The sequence below is a fragment of the Camelina sativa genome, chromosome 8 (assembly GCF_000633955.1).
Source record: "Camelina sativa cultivar DH55 chromosome 8, Cs, whole genome shotgun sequence".
Lineage (NCBI taxonomy): Eukaryota > Viridiplantae > Streptophyta > Magnoliopsida > Brassicales > Brassicaceae > Camelina > Camelina sativa.
In genome coordinates, this window is record NC_025692.1 from 12,176,223 (window position 1) to 12,195,147 (window position 18,925).

The 18,925-nt window shown below is 33.6% G+C and overlaps 2 protein-coding genes across 2 annotated transcripts; both read right to left on the reverse strand.

The window, feature by feature from the left end:
• LOC104709459 lies at window positions 9,839-11,752 on the reverse strand. Its single transcript, XM_010426070.1, is given in 7 exon segments — window positions 9,839-10,210; window positions 10,329-10,475; window positions 10,575-10,628; window positions 10,733-10,897; window positions 10,985-11,131; window positions 11,463-11,534; window positions 11,615-11,752. Coding segments are annotated over 7 exon segments (1,026 nt in total). The 5' UTR covers window positions 11,684-11,752.
• Window positions 12,204-14,005, reverse strand: LOC109124612. Its single transcript, XM_010423273.2, has 3 exons — window positions 13,817-14,005; window positions 13,208-13,298; window positions 12,204-12,568 (listed from the first exon to the last, which is right to left on the reverse strand). The coding sequence occupies exons 1-3, from the start codon at window positions 13,884-13,886 to the stop codon at window positions 12,439-12,441; spliced, it is 291 nt and encodes a 96-aa protein (XP_010421575.1). The 5' UTR covers window positions 13,887-14,005; the 3' UTR covers window positions 12,204-12,438.

The following is an 18,925-nucleotide window of genomic DNA, read 5'->3' on the forward strand; positions in this document are numbered from 1 at the left end:
GACACCGAATCTGCCAGACAAAAGCCTGTAGAGGAATAATGCTAGGGCCAAAAGTAGGCGTCGAGGCCGCCTGATTTTGACGCAAAACTTTATACCCAGATTTAACGGTGTACAGACCAGTTTTTGTCAAATGCCAACCCAATATATCCGGTGAATCTAGTTTACCAACAGGTAAAGCAGAAATAATGGCAACATCCTCCGGTTCAAAAGAAGCCGAGAGTAAGGCCAAATCCGAGGATTGTGAACTCCTGTCAATAAAAGTTTCAACTCTAAGATAGTTAAATCTGTTTACTAACTTTTTGCCATTTTGCGACATTATTTGGTATAATCACATTCTTTTATCCTCGTTAACTAACATTCTTTAACCCATCAATGATAATTTAAAGTAAATGAAATACATCTCTTATTAACATTTGTTTTTAATTTTACCATTATTCTCTTATATATAGGTATAACCTATTTTTATGATTTTCAGTAATTTCAAATTTTGTCGGCGCTTTCATTTATTTTATTCTAATCAATTTAATTTCAACAATTTTCTGACGATTTTACTAGCATATGTTTTAAATTGACATCTAAACTTTTTATACTTATTATTTCTCTATTAGAAAAGTGAAAAATTTGGAAGAACTATATTTAGAAGAAAATATTATAAACAAATGCAAAACAAAAGCAAAAGCATAGCAAAACATATTTTTTTTCAAAAATGTAATGATAACTAGTTTAGAGATAATAAATTTTTTAAAAAGAAATGACCTATTATTAAATAACTATATACTAATGATTATGGTCAAAAATGTTTTTAGATCCGCCACTGATATGTTATGTTCCACAACCCTCGGTAAAATATTTTTTTGTCTTCTAAAATATTTATTGCCTAACTTGAAGAATAGTATAAAATCTTGGATAGTAGCATGTGCATTTTAATTTAAACCGAAATCTATTAAAACGATGGCTGGATTTTTACTAATACTCGATTGCAAAAAGATTGTATCAATGCCTTTTTTATAGTTAAGATTTAAGAACTTAAGATTTTAACGTCATTATTTGTTTGTGTTAAAGTGATATTTTCGAGAATATGGCTTAATTTTATTTAGATATAATAGATAAGTGATTTGAAAAGAAACCGAGTTAAATCAAATGGATTTATCATGAATCGATATATCATATTATTCAAAGAGGAAGTCTACTTTGGAATTGAACTGGCATAAGCCAGTAATGGTTATTGTAACTGTAATTTTGGTTAGTCTACTTTCTTTGGTCGAGCATGGATTGACAGAGACAAATTATGGACATGTTCTTTATTGATATGCTCAAATTGAACCCTAAAGCTAATCTCTCAAATTAAAAGGTCACTGTAATACTTAGAGGTCGAATTCCACAAGAATTCAAATCTACACAATAAATTATATAGTTTTATAATTAAGCTAAACAAGTTGATTTAAATTAAGAAAATCAATGCAAATATTACATAAAAGTGTTGTAAATTCAGAAGATCAAAAAGCTAGGTCCAGAGAATTTCTCAGGAAATTACAAAATATTAAATCATAATTAAATATGATTCAAGCAATTAAAATCAGATCTAGAACTCTAAACTCTTTTGTAAAATAAATCAGTTCTCACTACAAATATTATCTAAATTTAAAACCAGAAAATCTAAATCTCTTTGTAAAATTCTAGGTTAAAAATCAGCTTTAAAAACAAGTTTAGATTGTTCACAAAATCACTAAATCAAATCTCTTTGCAAGAAGTAATTTTGCTCATCAAAAGGTTTTATCAGGAAAATCAATTATATTCCCATATCAATTTATTTTCCTAGGTTATTAATTCTAGGTGATCAATCAAGAATTAATATGAAGAACAACCTATGATGAAGATCTAGAATAATGAATCCTAAATAAACAGATCTAATAAATCATAAAATCCCTCTGAAAAACCCTGAACCTAACAAGCAAACTACTCAGATATATTCAATGAAACACAAATCATCTTTCTGAATAATAAGCAATTGAAATTAAAAGAGTAAAGAGGGAGTTTATGAATTCTTCTCTCAAAGCAGTTTAGATATCTCTCTCCCAAAAGCTTTCAAAATCTCACAAGGTTGCAGAAAATAAAACTTGCTAGAATAAAATTTCAGGGTTTCTAAAACCCAAAAACAATATATATCCTTAAACACGTCAGGGACTTATGTTGCAATTATGGAAGACTTCGGGCAATTTTGTAAAACTTCCAAATTTGAAGACTTGCCTCGACTTGCATGGGTGTCGACTGATGCTCATGTGGTGTCGGTCAACGCTCTTCGTATAATCAGACTCTAAATTGATTTCCTCCGGTTAAATGCTCCAGAATCATCCAAATTGCTCCATTTCGCTCCATCCGTGCCAAAATCCTAGAAAACCTGTTAAGACTCTAAAACATCTTAGAAAACAAATCAAAAGACTCAAAAATCACACTTATATCATGGTTAAAAACCGTAAAAACCATGATATATCATTTATCACGCCAGAGACTAGCCTTTCAGCCTACATATTCTCAAGTGCTAGTGGGTTTGCGTTGTACCATGTGGTCATTGGAGGCCTTACATATATTATATGTTAATCGGGTGGAAGTTGCTATTGAAAATGCTGCAGCTACTGTGGCAATCAATAATCATAAGGACTGGACAAGGTATGGTTTTGTGTTTCGAGACATTCATACCAGATTATCAGAGTTTTCTTACTGGGAGTGCCATCAAGTTGCGGGTCCAGCAAATAGGGTGGTCAATGCTATTGCGAAAAGTGTCATGACGGATGAACTTGGGGAGCTTTTTTGCCTTCATGATCAAGTCAGGGCTGAAGTTGGATAATTGATTTTTTGGCTTTTAGTTTTGCTTTTAATTTTGTTGTTACTCCCAAACATTTTTTTAGATTCTATCAATTGACAAAAAAAACTCTAATATGATTATAACAATATGATTTTCTTGTAGATGAAGATCGTCGTCGAAGTCTCTAACAATGCATTCGTCCCCAGCTTCCGTCTAACTTAAAAGCATATCATAATTTTGATATTGCCTCACGCAACTCTAGAATAACACGACAATTTTCTTGGTATTGTCTAACCACCTATAGCCCAGGATTTTTCCATAATTTGGTAATTTAGATGGATCTTTCGTCCATCTAACCTTGACCAAATAAAATCGTTTCATCAACATACATGGTTTCAAAATGAATAACGGGCAAACCAGCCGTCGGATATGGACGGTAACAAGTCTTTAAAGTCTTTAGGACGTAGGGACGATAATTTTAAAGTCTCCCAGACCTAGGAAAATCGGCCGTCGGATATGGGTGAGCTCACGGGCCTAGTGAAAGAAAGTGAGGTCCATTAAAAAAAGTGGATCATTAGATTGGAAGTAGACATGGGCCAATAAAAGATGACGGTCGGGGCATTAACAAGCCGGAAAAAACCATGTTAAACGAACTCCAGTGACCATTGCAAAAGTTTTCAAGTATCGATGTATTGTTTGTATTATTTATTCCTGAAAAAATCTACACAACATTGATATTCTAAGGGGATAAATTCCATTCGGAGAGAGTTGGAAAACCATTATTTCGTTGTGCAGTTATGTCATATTAAAATGATACATATGAGTTATGGGTTTAAGGTCATCGTTTTGGTGAACGTGATTTATTTGGTTGGTCGTCCTCTTCCTCCAGGTGCACGCCTTGAATGACTACCATCTACTCCAATCTTAATCTCTTTGATTATATTAGGATCCCAGACCCTTTCTCTTCTCAAAATTTTAATACCTTCTAAATAATAAAATTCCATATAATGAAGTTGAATCAATTCAAATCGAATAAAACCTTTATAAAAGAACCAATACAAAAATTGAAAGGGAGTAGAAAGAACATGATACATGAAGAAATGTAAAATCAAATTGCAAAAAAATCGAAATGGGAGACAGTTCAAATTCATTTTCTTTGAAAGTTCTTTATATTGAATATAGGGATCGAGATAAAAAAATCGTATGAAATTTGAAATACAACTAAACCAAAATTGGATTGGATATATAAAAAAAATGATTGAAATAAAAACTTACTTGGCTTTAAAGGTTCGTATTGTACTCGGGCCAATGTTGTGTTCGATATCCCAGAGAACAAGAAAAATGTCAAAATTAGTAAGCGAACCATGACGTTAAACATTTTTACGTTGTATTCAAATTTTATATGAACTTCATCAATTTGTAAATTGGTGCATATATATAAAGAGAGAGAGAGAGAGAGACATACCGTGTTCATTTAAATATATTTGCAGAAATGGTGCCAATGTGCCATAGACATATGGTTTGGACTACATCATTGACATTGTCCTCTAAAAATGATTAGTTTATGTGTGTTGACTGTTGAAAATGCAGATTTGACTCCTGTAAATTTCTTCTTTGAAGTGGTCTAAAACATTACTTCTGGGAAGTGGTCTAACATGCTTATTATTATTTCATAATTTTTCTGGAGGACTGAGTCCAGGTTTAATTAGTTTACGTTGGCTAGAATATATATCTTGTCAAATAATATTTAATAAGAAACATATACAATACATGACTCTCTTACCCCTTTTCGTTTACCAGCAACGTGTGAAATTATTCAATGATACTACAAGGCCGTAGAATCGTCAATTTGTGAAAATTATTCAACAGAACAGAGTCTAACACCATTATCTTAAGTTCACAAAGCATCTTGTGTTTACATAAACCAAAGTTGATTTATCATCGAATTTTTCGATCTTATACCTGCCTTGTGTTAGTTCCATCATAAATGGAACTCAAGAACTGTGTCTTCCTTGGACTGTAGTTTTCTGAACCGCAATTTCATTTTGATGGAATCGTATACGTACAATATGTAATTTCTTGCAGCGACGAAGTTGAGATTAGTCCCTTTGACATGCCACGTATCCCATTCGTTATGATATCATATCACTGGTGAGGTTTAATTAGACCTATGACTCACCGATTCAAATAATCTACAAGCCTACTAAGATCGACAAGAGTATACAAAGGTTTGTCTAACGATCTCTCATTTCTCTCTTTAACACGTTCCTAGATCACTATTACATCACCTAGCGGAGAGAGAGAATCATTAAACATGCTGTAGAAAAAAATTAGAGAGAAGAAGGGAGAGAAGTGAGCATACTAATGAAGCTTACATCCTCTATTTTTATATTAACACATAACTCAATATGGAAAAAAGATTGAACTAAGAATTGTAGAGCTTTACCCCGAAGGGAGCTCTTCCAGAAATTCTCGAAGGCCAAAGACAAGCAAAGGCCTAGGAGGGGGTTTGGAAATAGTTTTCAACCAGCAATAGACGCGCCTCAGTTAGAACCTCATTAGCTGCGTCATTGCCCCAAGCGCAAAGATGGTTTTTACACAACGAAAGCCTCTTTCTTTTATAGTCACACAATACCCATCAACTTTTTATGTGCTTCCGATGTGGGACTCTGTTCCTAAACAAAAAAAACATAAGTCGGGACTCTAATTCTGCTGATGACAAGCATATTTAATTTACACTGAAAACAATGAAGATTAACACTGAAAACATTAAGATTTAAGACTAGAAGTATGGTAAGGGCTGCGCGAACGCAAACCCCCTCTGCCACAAATAATGACGCAGGCTCTTCCTCTTGGGAAGACCTTAAGCTTAGCACCTCACGATATGTGCAATGTGGTCACTAGCCTAGGCCACTCGTCATCATGATCGCGAGTTGACCCCGTCCAGGTAAGTAATTTGCTCGTTCCATCTGCTTCTCTATTTATACTCCTGTTTCCGCAGTCATTACATTGGGTCCAAGCGATGTGGGATAATATCAAGGCCCCTGATTTCCAACAGCGTGAGTTTTTGTGTGTTTGTTTATAAACATGGGCTGGACGGTCTAGGCCCAGTCAAGTGACTGAAAAAATTTTGAATTTCAATTTGTGGTTTTTTTAACAATATCCCCTAGAGAAGTATTTTATGTGGAAATGCTGATGTGTGGCACTTATAAAAGTCCATTTTTCATTAAAGGACTAATTTTATTGGGAGATAAATAAGTATTTCCTTGGAATCTTATTAGCGAAACTCCTTTGTTTAAGTATGTAAATAATTCTTTGAGCTAATAACTAACCACTATACATTAAATAGTTTTAGTACCCAGTTTCCGCTGAAACAGTCCTAATACATATGAAACAAAAAAATGAAAATAAAATACTTCCAACAAGTACTCAAGACGTCAAAATAGTTGGGTGATTTAATAATTCCTTGAAACTAAATATATAATTTTTCATAAAAAAGAGTAAAAGACTAAAGAGAAATTTACCTATATAACCTTCATTCTAAATAAAGGTTTGTATGATTTTTTATAGTTTATATAATTATTAATTTATTATATTAATGAGACTAAATGTTTACATAGAATTTGTAAAAAAAATATTATTTGAATATTTTCTTGAATTGTGTCTTTTTTCAAACTAGCCCAACTCGAAACGAAAATAATTTTATTAATTTATAACAGTTGTTAATTTACTGTAGATACATAGCAATAACACCATTGATAAGTTATTCTTTTAGTCACTCTCTAATTTATTGTTTATGATACTTTCCAGCATAAATATCAGTTCGAGTCAAGGACGATTTAAACAATTGTTATTCTTTTAGTCTTTTATATGATCTTATGTTTAAATTATTTTGAATTATTATATGATACATTTATCTAATAAAATTTGTGATTTCCTTTTGCATAAGATGTGATTCAAATTTTATTAAACGGATATATATTACTCACTCGATGAATAAAAAAAATGTGTATACAATGTCCCACATCGCCTAGAAAAATAGAACAATGGTTCAAAGTCATACTATAAAAAAACCAAAATGATGTTGAATATGAATGAGCATGAAGCTTGATTTATCAGACATTAAATTTATAAATTTTATTTCCTTTACTCTATTGTTTTATTTTTAAATAATTTTAACTTTTAAAAAGTCAAAATATCATTAACTCAGTGCTACACGGGTAAACCATCATTTTATTATATTATTAACACTACTAATATTAAAGTAATCTTATTATATAAACCTTGGTTCTCAAAGTTAGTAACTCACTAGATCGTGACACGTGTTAGTTTTAACGATTAGAGACTAAAGTTAAAAACTCACCAGATCGTGACACGTACCAATTTTAACGATTAAATATCAAAGTTATTAACTCATCAGATCGTGACACATATCAATTTTAACGATCATAAATTACAATTTTCAAGCTTGGTAAAACAGATAAACATAAGATAATTATAATCTTATTATATTTAAAAAAACAACTAAGATAAATATACTATGTGTCATCCATATTTGGTCGTTTAATTATACTATATAACGTAACACATTAAATTTTATGTCTTTGTTTGCACAAAAAAAATAAAAATAAATTTAATGTCTTTATGGTTAGCCAATTTCGGACACTGAGTACTGTGACAAGATTTGTGAAGGCAGTCTCTGGAAAAAAACTTGAATTGAAGTCTGAACTAATCTTTTTATTATATTAAAAATCTTATCATATAAAGTTGGGTTTTCAAATTAGTCATTAACATGATCATGACACGTGTCAAGTACACTGATGAGATGTTGACATGTGTCAAGTACACTGATGAGATGTTGACATGTGTCAAAAATTTATTATTTTTCAAAGCAGCTAATTAAAAAATAACATTAAATCTAAATTAAATTTACATGTTTATATCTAAAAAAATTTCTAAATTAAAAAGGAAAATTAACAAAACTAATCTATTTTTCATTGTACATTACTTATATTATACGTGTTTTCTCAATAAGATTTTGACATGTATAAACAAAAAAGTAATTCACTAAGAATGTATATTATTATTAATAAATAAATAGTGAATAACAAATTTAAAAAGAATAAATAAGTTATGTCAATTTTTTTTTTGAAACATAATAGGACAACTAATTGAGAAAATAACATTAAATCTACATAACATTACATGTTTATATCGAAAGCTTTGATTTTTTTTTTCTTATATAATTTTACCGATCTATTGTGTGGGTCTTTGATTCGTGCGGGTTTTTCAATGGAAGTTATCATATGCAATGAAGTGAAATCGAAGTATATAATGCCCGCTAATTTAATCGATGATGGAGACACTGATGGAGGTTCCAAAAGTGATTTTACAGTTAGTAGCATTAGAAGTTTAGGAGATAAGTCGGTGGTTGATGTTTCTGGTCAAAATTTAGAGTTGTCTTTTCTGAATAATGTTGATGATTCTGGTACTGAAACAAGAGCTGCTTGATCGAGTAATTGAGAAGCGGTTTCAAATTTGGGAAGTTGGAACTATATACAATTTTAAAATTGGTTTCAAACCGGATTTTTGTGGTTTTCTATCGGATTAGGTTTGTAAACCGCTTAAACAATGTATATGGAGACATTTATGAGAACTTTTGATTCGACTAATAATAAATTGAGAATATATGTTTCGAGAATATTTGAGACGAGGTCATAGTTTTAAGTTGTTTTGGTACAATTGGATACTTCTAAAGAGTAAATAGGTCGTTGATCCTTAACGTGATTATGACATATGTCATGTTTTGGATTGTATATAAAGTTTCTATTTTGTATATCTGAATTATCTAAGACTTATATATACCATCCTGATTATAATTTTCAAATTTTTATTTTTATCATATTATATTAACTTTCTTTCAATTTCTCAACTTTTATTGGGTTAGTCATAAAATCATTGTAATCGAGTAGATATTTTCACCAGTTGTTCATCTAAAATATATTTGGAGTAAAAAAAACTTCATGGTTAAAGAAATTATATCACAAAAAAATTATAGTAATTATAAGAACTATAATTATGCCAAAATAAAAGTAAAGCAACATAAAATTGCTTAATTTGTTTAGAAGACATTTTATAGGTGGTGATAAAGAGCATACATTAACAATAAAATATTTTGGATGTAAGAACATATTTTTAATGGTAAATTATAAAGTAAAATTGTACGTGGTTACTTATTAGATGTTGCTTTGATGAATTTGTTGCATGTAAAATATTTTGTGAATAAGTTGTAAAACGTTTTTGAAATTTGACAATAATAAAATTTGTAATGATGAGTATTTGGCAAAAAGTTTTAGTGGGATATAATTTAGCTTTAGATTATCGTAATAATTGTTATAAAAAATATAAATAAATGTATGAAGGTAGATACAAATATTCTCTAACTTAAATTATTTATATATTTACTTTAGGAAATAAAATTTCTTTATATGTTTTCAAAAAATTGTTTAAGGTTTAGGATTTATTTTCTTCAACAATTTTTAAATCCGCACATCGTGCAGGCCCTTATCTAGTAGATATATATAACTAAGTTGATTAAATTAATATTATGTAAAAGATCAAATTGGCCCGTTGTATGCTACAAGTTAAATCATAAAATTAACAATCAAATATAATTCTAAAATTTTAAACACTAAAAAAGGAAACAAAATTTTAAAAAAATACAACTTAAATTTTAATTTTTTTAGTCACAAATAACTTGTACAACGGGTTAAAATTTAGTTATTTTTTGTTAACCAAAACATATTTTCACATTATTTATTTACTTTTTATGCATTTATTATTAGGATAATGATTAAGACGGAAGAAGAAGAAGAAAGGACTAAACAAATTGGGCTTAATATTCGTCTTAGTATTGAACCTTATCATTTTAAATATGAGACTCGTTTGGACTTTGGTAAGAAAAAAATAATATTAGATAAATTTTATTTTTATTCAAACTTTGAAATCAATTGGTTGATACATATATAGAATTCATCAAACACCACAATTTCCACCTGGTCCTCCAAATGAAAAGGCCACTCCTGTGGATTTAAGATAACTCCAATATGTCACCCTAAAGCAACTATAAGAATTAGCATAACATCTAATTTTCCCATCTTCAAGATAAACTCTTTTGTAGTACGAGTTTCTAATCACAATGTTTTTAAAGTGTGCTGTCTTTTTAAAATCTGCAACCGGAAAATGTCCGTTTCCCATTGGAGGACTAATTCCGTCCGGAGATAAATATGTATTTCCTCCATATCTTACTAGAGAAGCTCCTTTGTTTAAGTACGTAAATAACTCTTTCGGCCACTAACCAATTACTTCATCAAATATTTAAAGTGTCCAGTTTCCGCTGATGGAATCCTAATACATATGAAACAAAAAATACTTTAACAAATATCTAAAAGGTTAAAATAATTTTATAATTTCATGGAAACTAAATCTATAAATCTTTCCGTAAAAAGGCTAAAGAGAAACTTACTTGATAAACTTCTATATCAATGGTAAGGCTTATTTGACCATAGACAGATGACCCCCAAAATTCATTTCCAATAGTGAGTTTCTGACTTATAATCACAAAGCCAGGACATTGCATATTGTAGCATCCTGTGTTTCGATAACCGTCTCCCTCAAATAAGAAAAACATTACATGTAATAATATTTGTTACATATTTATTTTAAGCTAACCATTGTTCTTATGTGAATAATATTAACTAAAAATACTCACAGTCCAATATATTGTTAATCTTATGATACTGTCACCGTATAACCTTGGATGCACCTACAATTAAAAAAAAAGAAACAAATAAACATATAGTTAATGCATGTATGTTAAAACCACATGATTGTTTGTGAAATGCACAAATCTCGGTAGTATGAACTTACCACCCAACCAACTTGTATACTATTGAGTTGAGATGCAGGTCCATTCTCTAACCATATTTGGCTTTTGCTGTATTGATTGTTTTCCAACTTTAAATCATGAAGACTTATTTCTGCTTTGGCTCCTCGATAGATAGTTCCATCTTGCATGGTCTCAATTGTTGCAAACTGTAAATTTAGTGAATATGTTAGTCTTCATAACTAAATGAGACTTTGTAACTCCTTTCGAAAACAAAATCGTTGAGGGAGACATACATGTTGACCTAAATACTCGGCTGAATTCAAATGAACGCTCTGAGATTTATTTCCTTGTCGTAAAATTGCAACTGTTCCTTTAGGACAATGCTCTTGTGTGCTATATTTGTTGCTTCTTTCAATATTGCCATCTAAATTGAATGTTTCCTATATGCATCACAAGTAATAAAAGAAAAGTAAGATTCGACATAACAAATATTTCTCGAACTAGTTGTTTCATTGATCACAATTATTCATTCTAATATATAAACTCAAATTTACATATTTTTCCAAAATGTTCTTAGGAATACATGTTAACCATAATAAGATGATAGTATTAAAACTGAAAACTGAATTATAAACTTTTTTTGGTATGAAATACGATTTAAACAAAAAAATAGTATTTTGGAGTTCTAACTCGATATGAGAAATCTGAATTGTATGGGATCGAGTAAGATCATATCTTAGTAATTTTATCTAACGCTAGTTACTATCTTACTTGAATCTTGTGATTTCTCAACGACGGGTGTTGGAAAGCTGGTTGTTTGTATATATCAACACAATCATAATCCTGTAAAATTTGTAGAAAAAATAGAGAAAAGTTGTAAAAGTATAAATGAAAATCTTGAAAAAAGATCAAAAGAGTCTCACATCAATGTTGCCTTGTGCACCTTGTGTAAACATATAAACACAGAGACATAACACTAGATGTAATGCCATTGATATGTTATTCTTTGTAGTTTTTCTCCAATCAGTTTCTCTATGATCTTTTCCATTATAAATATAGTAATCTACCAATTCGAGTCAACGACTATTTAAAGTATATTGTTGTGTATACACTGGTTTTAATTATCTTTTTACGAAAATAACATATGCTTACATTTTTTGGTCAACAAATAAATGCATATTTAAGGAAATGTGACTAATTGTTCATATACAATATACCTTATAAATATAACTTACCAAAATTTCCTAAGATTTTCAAAAATATTTGCTAAAATGATACTAAAACAGCCAAAAGAATCCACCAACAATTATTAAAATAAAAATATTGTCTTTTTTTGGTTTCTTAAAACATTTTGTCACATTATTATTTACTTATGCATTTATTTATTAGAGATAATGATTTAGGCCAAAAATATCCTTAAAAATGTTTGAAATTTCTTTTATGAAGGGGGCACATACTGTACTTATGGGATAGGCTAATAACAAAACGACTAATAACAAAACGTCCATGCTTAAAAAATTAAATGTATATAAAAAAATATTTATTCATTTAGCTTCTATACGTATCTCTTACATTTCTGCATCCCGTAATTTGCAGAAAAGCTGCAAGGCGTAGGGAATATATAACCCAGGATTAATCCATTTCAAAGTACAAAAAAGAAATATTGAAGAAACATGAAGTTTTCATTAGCTATTATATGCCTAAAATAAGAGAATAGGGAGGGGTGAGCCATGGTGATAAAGGGCTTTTAGTCCTTATTTAAGTTTTCAGGCTTCAGAAATTTCGGGATACGATCAGTGGCTCCAGATTTGTGATCATAGTACTCCACTGCAGCAGCTCCAGCCAAAGCAGCTAATGTCAGCGCCTGAGCATGCAACCTGACAACATGATCCAATACAGAAATGTGTGAGAGATCGAACGCTATAAACGAATTGAAAGATCATCATCATCATCATCATCATCATCATCATCATCAATGCATAGTAAAGAAACAATCTAAGAAAAGTTTAAAATTGTAATGGACAAATTTTAATATATATGATCGAATATAAGAGAAGATTTGTCTAGCAATACAGAACAGATGGGAAACAAGGCAGCTCATAGTAAAGATTGAAAGATATGAGTTATAAAATGATGATTCCACATTTGACCAGTGAAGAAATGAAGAAACAATAACAAAGTTTGATCCATGCTTTCTCAAGCATTGGTTTTCAATTTTCATTTAACTGATATTGTTTGTAACTATGCCAAATGTTCTTGTATGATGAGTGTACATAAACAAAGTTACTTTGATGAAATACACAAGAAGTTAAGAATCAGATTCTTGAATGGAATAATGCATACCTTCTACCATCTAACAAAGACTATATAACCCAAAATCAAAAGAGACAGATTCTTCAATTGAATGATCTATAGCGTTGGCCATTTCATATCTTCTACCATTTAACAAAGACTATATGTAAACCAAGATTTAAAAGAAACATAGTAGAAGCATTAAGATTTAGAAAAAATAATACCTAGCATGGATGATTCTGACACTGGTTTTCATGGCAGGTTTTGACCAGTTATAGGCGATTGAACCAGAGATACCACTTAGCCATAAGCAACCTAACCAACAAATTCCAAACTCAGAACCAACAAATTTGTATTATAATAACCACAAAACTCATTGCATGCATCCTCATTTCGATTTTGGAAATCAAAACAAACCAAATTGAACCAGAGATATGAACTAAGCCATAAACAACCTAGCACTAGCAAGCAAGAGTCCCAATTCAGAACCAACAAGATTTTTATCAGAAGAAACACAAAACTCATAAATGTATCCTCATCTCCAATGTTACGAAACCAAATCCACACAAAATTGTGAAGCAACAGACTAATTTCGATTTTGAAAATCAAAACAAAACCCTAAAAAAGATATCAAAATTGGGATAACTCAGATCCAAAAATCCAAATCTGAGGAATTACACATACCTAATAAAAAGATGAACAACCACGAATAAATTACACGAAACTCGATTCGTGCGTTCTTATCACGCTAAGAACACAAGATACGAAAAGAATTTGTTGGAGGATGAACACAAAGAGAAAGGGGGGGGGGGAATTAAGAGTGAGAGATTTACCAACGGTACGAAGCTTGTGTTCGATGATCCATTCCCTGACTTCTGCAAATTTTGTCTTTGATTCCGCCATTGTTGAATTAAAGTTTTAAGAATTGGTAGAGAGAATATTAAAAAAATAAAGAGATGAGCGTCGAGAGGGGGGCTTTGGTTTTTAAAGCGGTCCAAGGCGGACGGCAATTCTGACGAGGAAGACAAGTCCAATTTGCTAACTTGCTTCATTTCTCTTATTCGTGTTTTTTTTTTTTTTAATTAAACATTTACTTGCGCTTTCATTTGACCAAAAGGTCCACAACTAACGAAAAAGTAAACTAAGTCTTAATTCTCAATACTAAAAGTCTAAAATGTTAGAACTATAGTTTAAGTTGCTATCGGTGGTGTATTATTCTGGTTATTTTTGGTTTATTTTATTATTGGTATTTTTTAGGCCTAAGCAAAATACCCGGATCCAAAAATTCGATCCGAACCTGACTCAAAAAACCCGATCCAAATCCGTATTCGAAATTGTAAAATATTCGAACGGATTCCAAATCTCTAAATTCGAACCCAAACGCGATCTGAACCGAAATCCGAACGGGTATCTGAATATACTTATATCCAAAATATTCAGATTTTTAGATATTTTCGATAATTTGAAGTATTTAAACCGTTTATTAGTAAATTTGGGTAAAAAATACTCTAAATTTTCAGATATATTACGTATTATTGAATAATTTAGACTAAATTAGATCCTAAAATTTTGAGTTTTGTGAACTTCGGGTAATCCGAATTCGAAACCAAAATACCCAAACCGAACCCGATCCAAACCTGAAGTCTAGAAATACCCGAACGGGTCCTATACCTTTAAACCCGAAAACCCAAAAATCTGAAATATCCGATCCGAATCCAAACGGGTACCCGAATGCCCATGCCTAATATTTTCCATTGGTTAATTTTGTGATTTGAGTTTTTGGATATTTAAATAAATATTTTGAGTTATTTATTATCTATTATTAAAAAAATAGGTCTGGTCGTTTCAGTTTGGTATTAGAGTCCTTACGATTCTAGGTACGGGTTCGCTGTGTGCTTTGTGTTTGTTGATGTTTGGATTCATCCTTGATTGATTGTATGAGTTAGGCAATAGGTTGTGGCATGGTCCTAGAACATCCTATTCGAGCCTTCAATATGATTCTACAGTAAGTTGTGTTTCCTTGTGTAGTCAAGATCGTTTTGTTTGCTTAGCCTTTTATTCTTGGTGGTATAGATGGTTAGAAGTGCTGGAGCTGCGGGTCGTGGACGTGGGCGTGGTCGTGCTTGTGGATGGGGACAGGTTCCCAAGGCCAGTGTGAGTGTGGCCCAGAGCATGGCCAACGAGGAGTTGGCAGAGTCACATGTTCATCTTGGAGGGCTTGGGGGCTTGGTTGGTGGTAATATCGATGGGGTTGGTAGGCTCGGCTGGTGTTTCCTCGCATGTGGGGGTTTCATAAGGTGGTCCCCCAGGTTGGGATGATCTTCTAGCAGACTTGCTTGCTCAGGTGTTGGTGCGGCTTCTAACAGTGGTGCCGCCAACGATTGGTGTGGAGGCTCCTGTAGTGCTGCTAGTGGTTGGTGGGCAGGCTCCTGTAGTGCCACCAATTGTTGGTGGGCAGGCTCCTGTAGTGCCACCAATTGTTGGTGGGCAGGCTCCAGCTGTGCAGACTATGGTTGGATTGCAGGCATGCGGGCAGCCGGAGACTGAGGTAGTGGATGACCATTACCTTTAGATGATAGTGCAGCTACAACGTGTGGGTGTGGGAGACTTCCCAGGGAGTACGAACTCGAGTGTAGCGGATGAGTGGAGGGAAAGGATAGAGGACATCTTCCATTCGCTTCGATGTTCGGATTGGTATCAGATAGACTTGGCAGCGTATTATCTGTCGGGTGATGCACGTGTGTGGTGGAGCTCGGTGATGGCCCAAAGAGTGCAGCAAAAGATGACTTGGTTGAATTTTCTGGACGAATTCAATGAAAAGTACTTCCCGCAAGAGGCGCTTGATCGCATGAAGGGAATTTTTACAAAAAAATCAAGCTAAAACATCATAACAATCAAGAATACATATTAGCATATCCCATCCCCAAAAACTTTGATTCACTACTAACTACTAAGATCTCATCACAAACAACATAGAAAACGAGATGAATAAGAATTGCAGTGAAAATAACCGAGTATAATCATTTACAAACTGGAAAAAAGAAAACACTAAGAAAACAAATCTCTCTAAAAAAGTATGAAAATCGGCTGGAAATCGCCTTTGGTAGATCTCGCTCTCTCTTTGTCGTGTGTGGCGTCCTCCTCTCGAAAAAATAGGAAAGAGTTTATATCTGGAAACCCCTTGACCTAGCCAAAATGTCATCCGAAGTCCTATACATGGCTATGCTCTAGCACCTCCTCGGGTTGGGCTTTGGGTGGTTCCTTTTGACCTTCGATCCACTTGTTTGGATTAAGGTTTCAGGCTGTTTTTCTTGCACGATCAGATCATCAGGTACATGCTTGGGATTGACACGACCCGATCCACTTTTTTAATAATTATAATAATAATAATTAACTAATTAACTACTGGTTCCATACCCACTAGCTACCTAACCACAAACAACCAAACAACGGACCATAACCAGCACGATACCATTAAACTAATAACCAATAATTCAATTCAACAGAGTCATAAAAAATGAAACCAACAACTCAATAATGTTCTAATGACCCAACTCTAACAGAAGCCAGACCACAAGCAACGAGCCACTAGAACATCCTCCTCTTCATCGCAATTGAGATAACTCTAACCACCAAACAACAATCGATAACCAAACAACAAACTAGACAACTGCATCGACCGATACCAACCCTTGCATCGACCGACACCAACTAGGGTCGCATAGATCGACACAAGCTTGCATTGACCGATGCAAGGTTCACTTGCATCAACCGACACTCACACTACATCGACCGACGCATGCTCAACATTGCACGAAATCCCTAATTGGATCGACCGACGCCTCCACATGGCATCAACCAATAATTCTAGGTCAAACCGCGCAGTCCTCGCATTGCATCGACTGAAATACAAAGTTCATCGACCAATGCACATGCCGAGCATTGTTTTTCCTCAAGCTTCTCGCCGGATCTCCATTCCTAAACCACCAAAACACACAAACCAAAGCCACAAAAAGCTTCCCAAAACCTCTAGCGACTTAAAAATATTCTAACAAGCCAAATAAACACATAAACATGCAGATCAGAGAAATCTCAAGCTAAGATAAGCCATGGTCATTCACTCACATTTTTCAAGTATATTCTGAACATCAAACAAAAAGATCTACACTTCTAGGAAGCTCCTACAACGATCCCATCTACAGATCTCTATAGGAACAGCCTCAAATCTCTCAAAACTCCCAAGAACACTCAAAAACAGCCCGCCACAAAGACCACACAATTGGCTAAACAGTCCGCCACAAATACAACACAATGGCTAAACATCTCGCCACAAAGGCCACACAATGGCTAAACAGCCAGCCACAAAGGCCACACAATGGCTAAACAGCCCACCACAAAGGCCACACAATGTCTCGAAAGACCGCCACACACGGGCACAAAATGACTCAACAGTCTGCCACGAAGGCCACACAAGCCCTTCCAAGGCTCACCACCACTAAAAATGGACAATTCGAACTCCCATAAAACTTTTTATTTTTAAAACTTTCACTTTTGGAAACTATCGTCTTTTAATAAGTTCCAATACATGAAACTTTCCCTCTTTAACAACAGCCTCGCGGAATTTCATATCCCGAACACTAGTTCATCTCATTACTTAGTCGCACAACCAACCACCTCTAAGCGACCAAGTAACAAAAGAGATGGGCTTGAATACTTCATTCCCGCTCCAGCCACGGACTACAACTTGGACCAGGCTAGACAAGTTCAAGTCACGACCTGCTTCTCTAACCACTTCTTGAACCTTCCCTTCATCCTCGCCTCTGGCTCCCAAGTCTGCTCCTCAACACCATCACAATCCCAAAGGACTCTCATCAAATGAATCTTTTTGTTCCGAAGTTCCTTGATCCTCCTTTCGAGAACCTTCACTGGTCTCACTTCCAAGATCATGTTAGGCTGAAGATTCTCAGGCTAAGACTGAAACGACCTGACCCATTTTTTTTTTAAATAATGAATAATAAATAATAATAATAAATTCACTACAGCTAGTGGTCCCATACCCACTAGCCACCTAACCACAAACACAACCAACATCGGAACACAAATACCAATAACCAATAAATAATCCAATCATAATCCAATAACCAATATTAATTTCAAATCACAAACTAATGATCCAAACAACATAAACCAGAGAGCTAGCAATCCTAAACAACATTCTAGGACTCAACTCTAGCAACCTAACAGAAGCCAGACAACAAAGCGAACCACTAGAACATCCTCCTCTTCATTGCCTTGATTCCACAATCACACTTTGCCTTTACCTGCATCACAAACACAAATTGCAATGCATGAGTATTTTATAAACACTCAGTAAGGCAATCCTCCCATCTACTGGGCTATACACACGAGCAATAGAGACATCTCTAACCATCAATAAACAATCAACAATAACAAACCAGGACTCAGCATCGACTGATACCAACATGCATCGACCGACACCAGCTGGAGGTTGCGTCGACCGACGCAAGATCTGCATCGACCGATGTAAGGCTAACTTGCATCAACCGATGCTCCCATTGCATCGACCGACGCATGTTCGACATAGCACGAAAACCCTAGATTTTACACGCAGTCCTCGCCTTTGCATCGACCGACGCACAGAGTGCATCGACCGATGCAATGCCGAACATCGTTATCCCCCGAAACTTCTCGCCGGATTTTTGTTCCTGTAACCACAAAACACAATCCCAAGCCACAAGAAAGCTTCCAGTCGTCCCAAATACTAATCTAACAAACCTAACCACACAAAACAAGCAAATCAGAGATTTCTCCAGCTTAGATTAGCCATGGTCAGGCACTTACCTTTGCCAAGACAAATCTGAACCTCAAACAAGCAAAACAACGCTCCTCGGAAGCTCCTACAACGATCCCAGCTACAGATC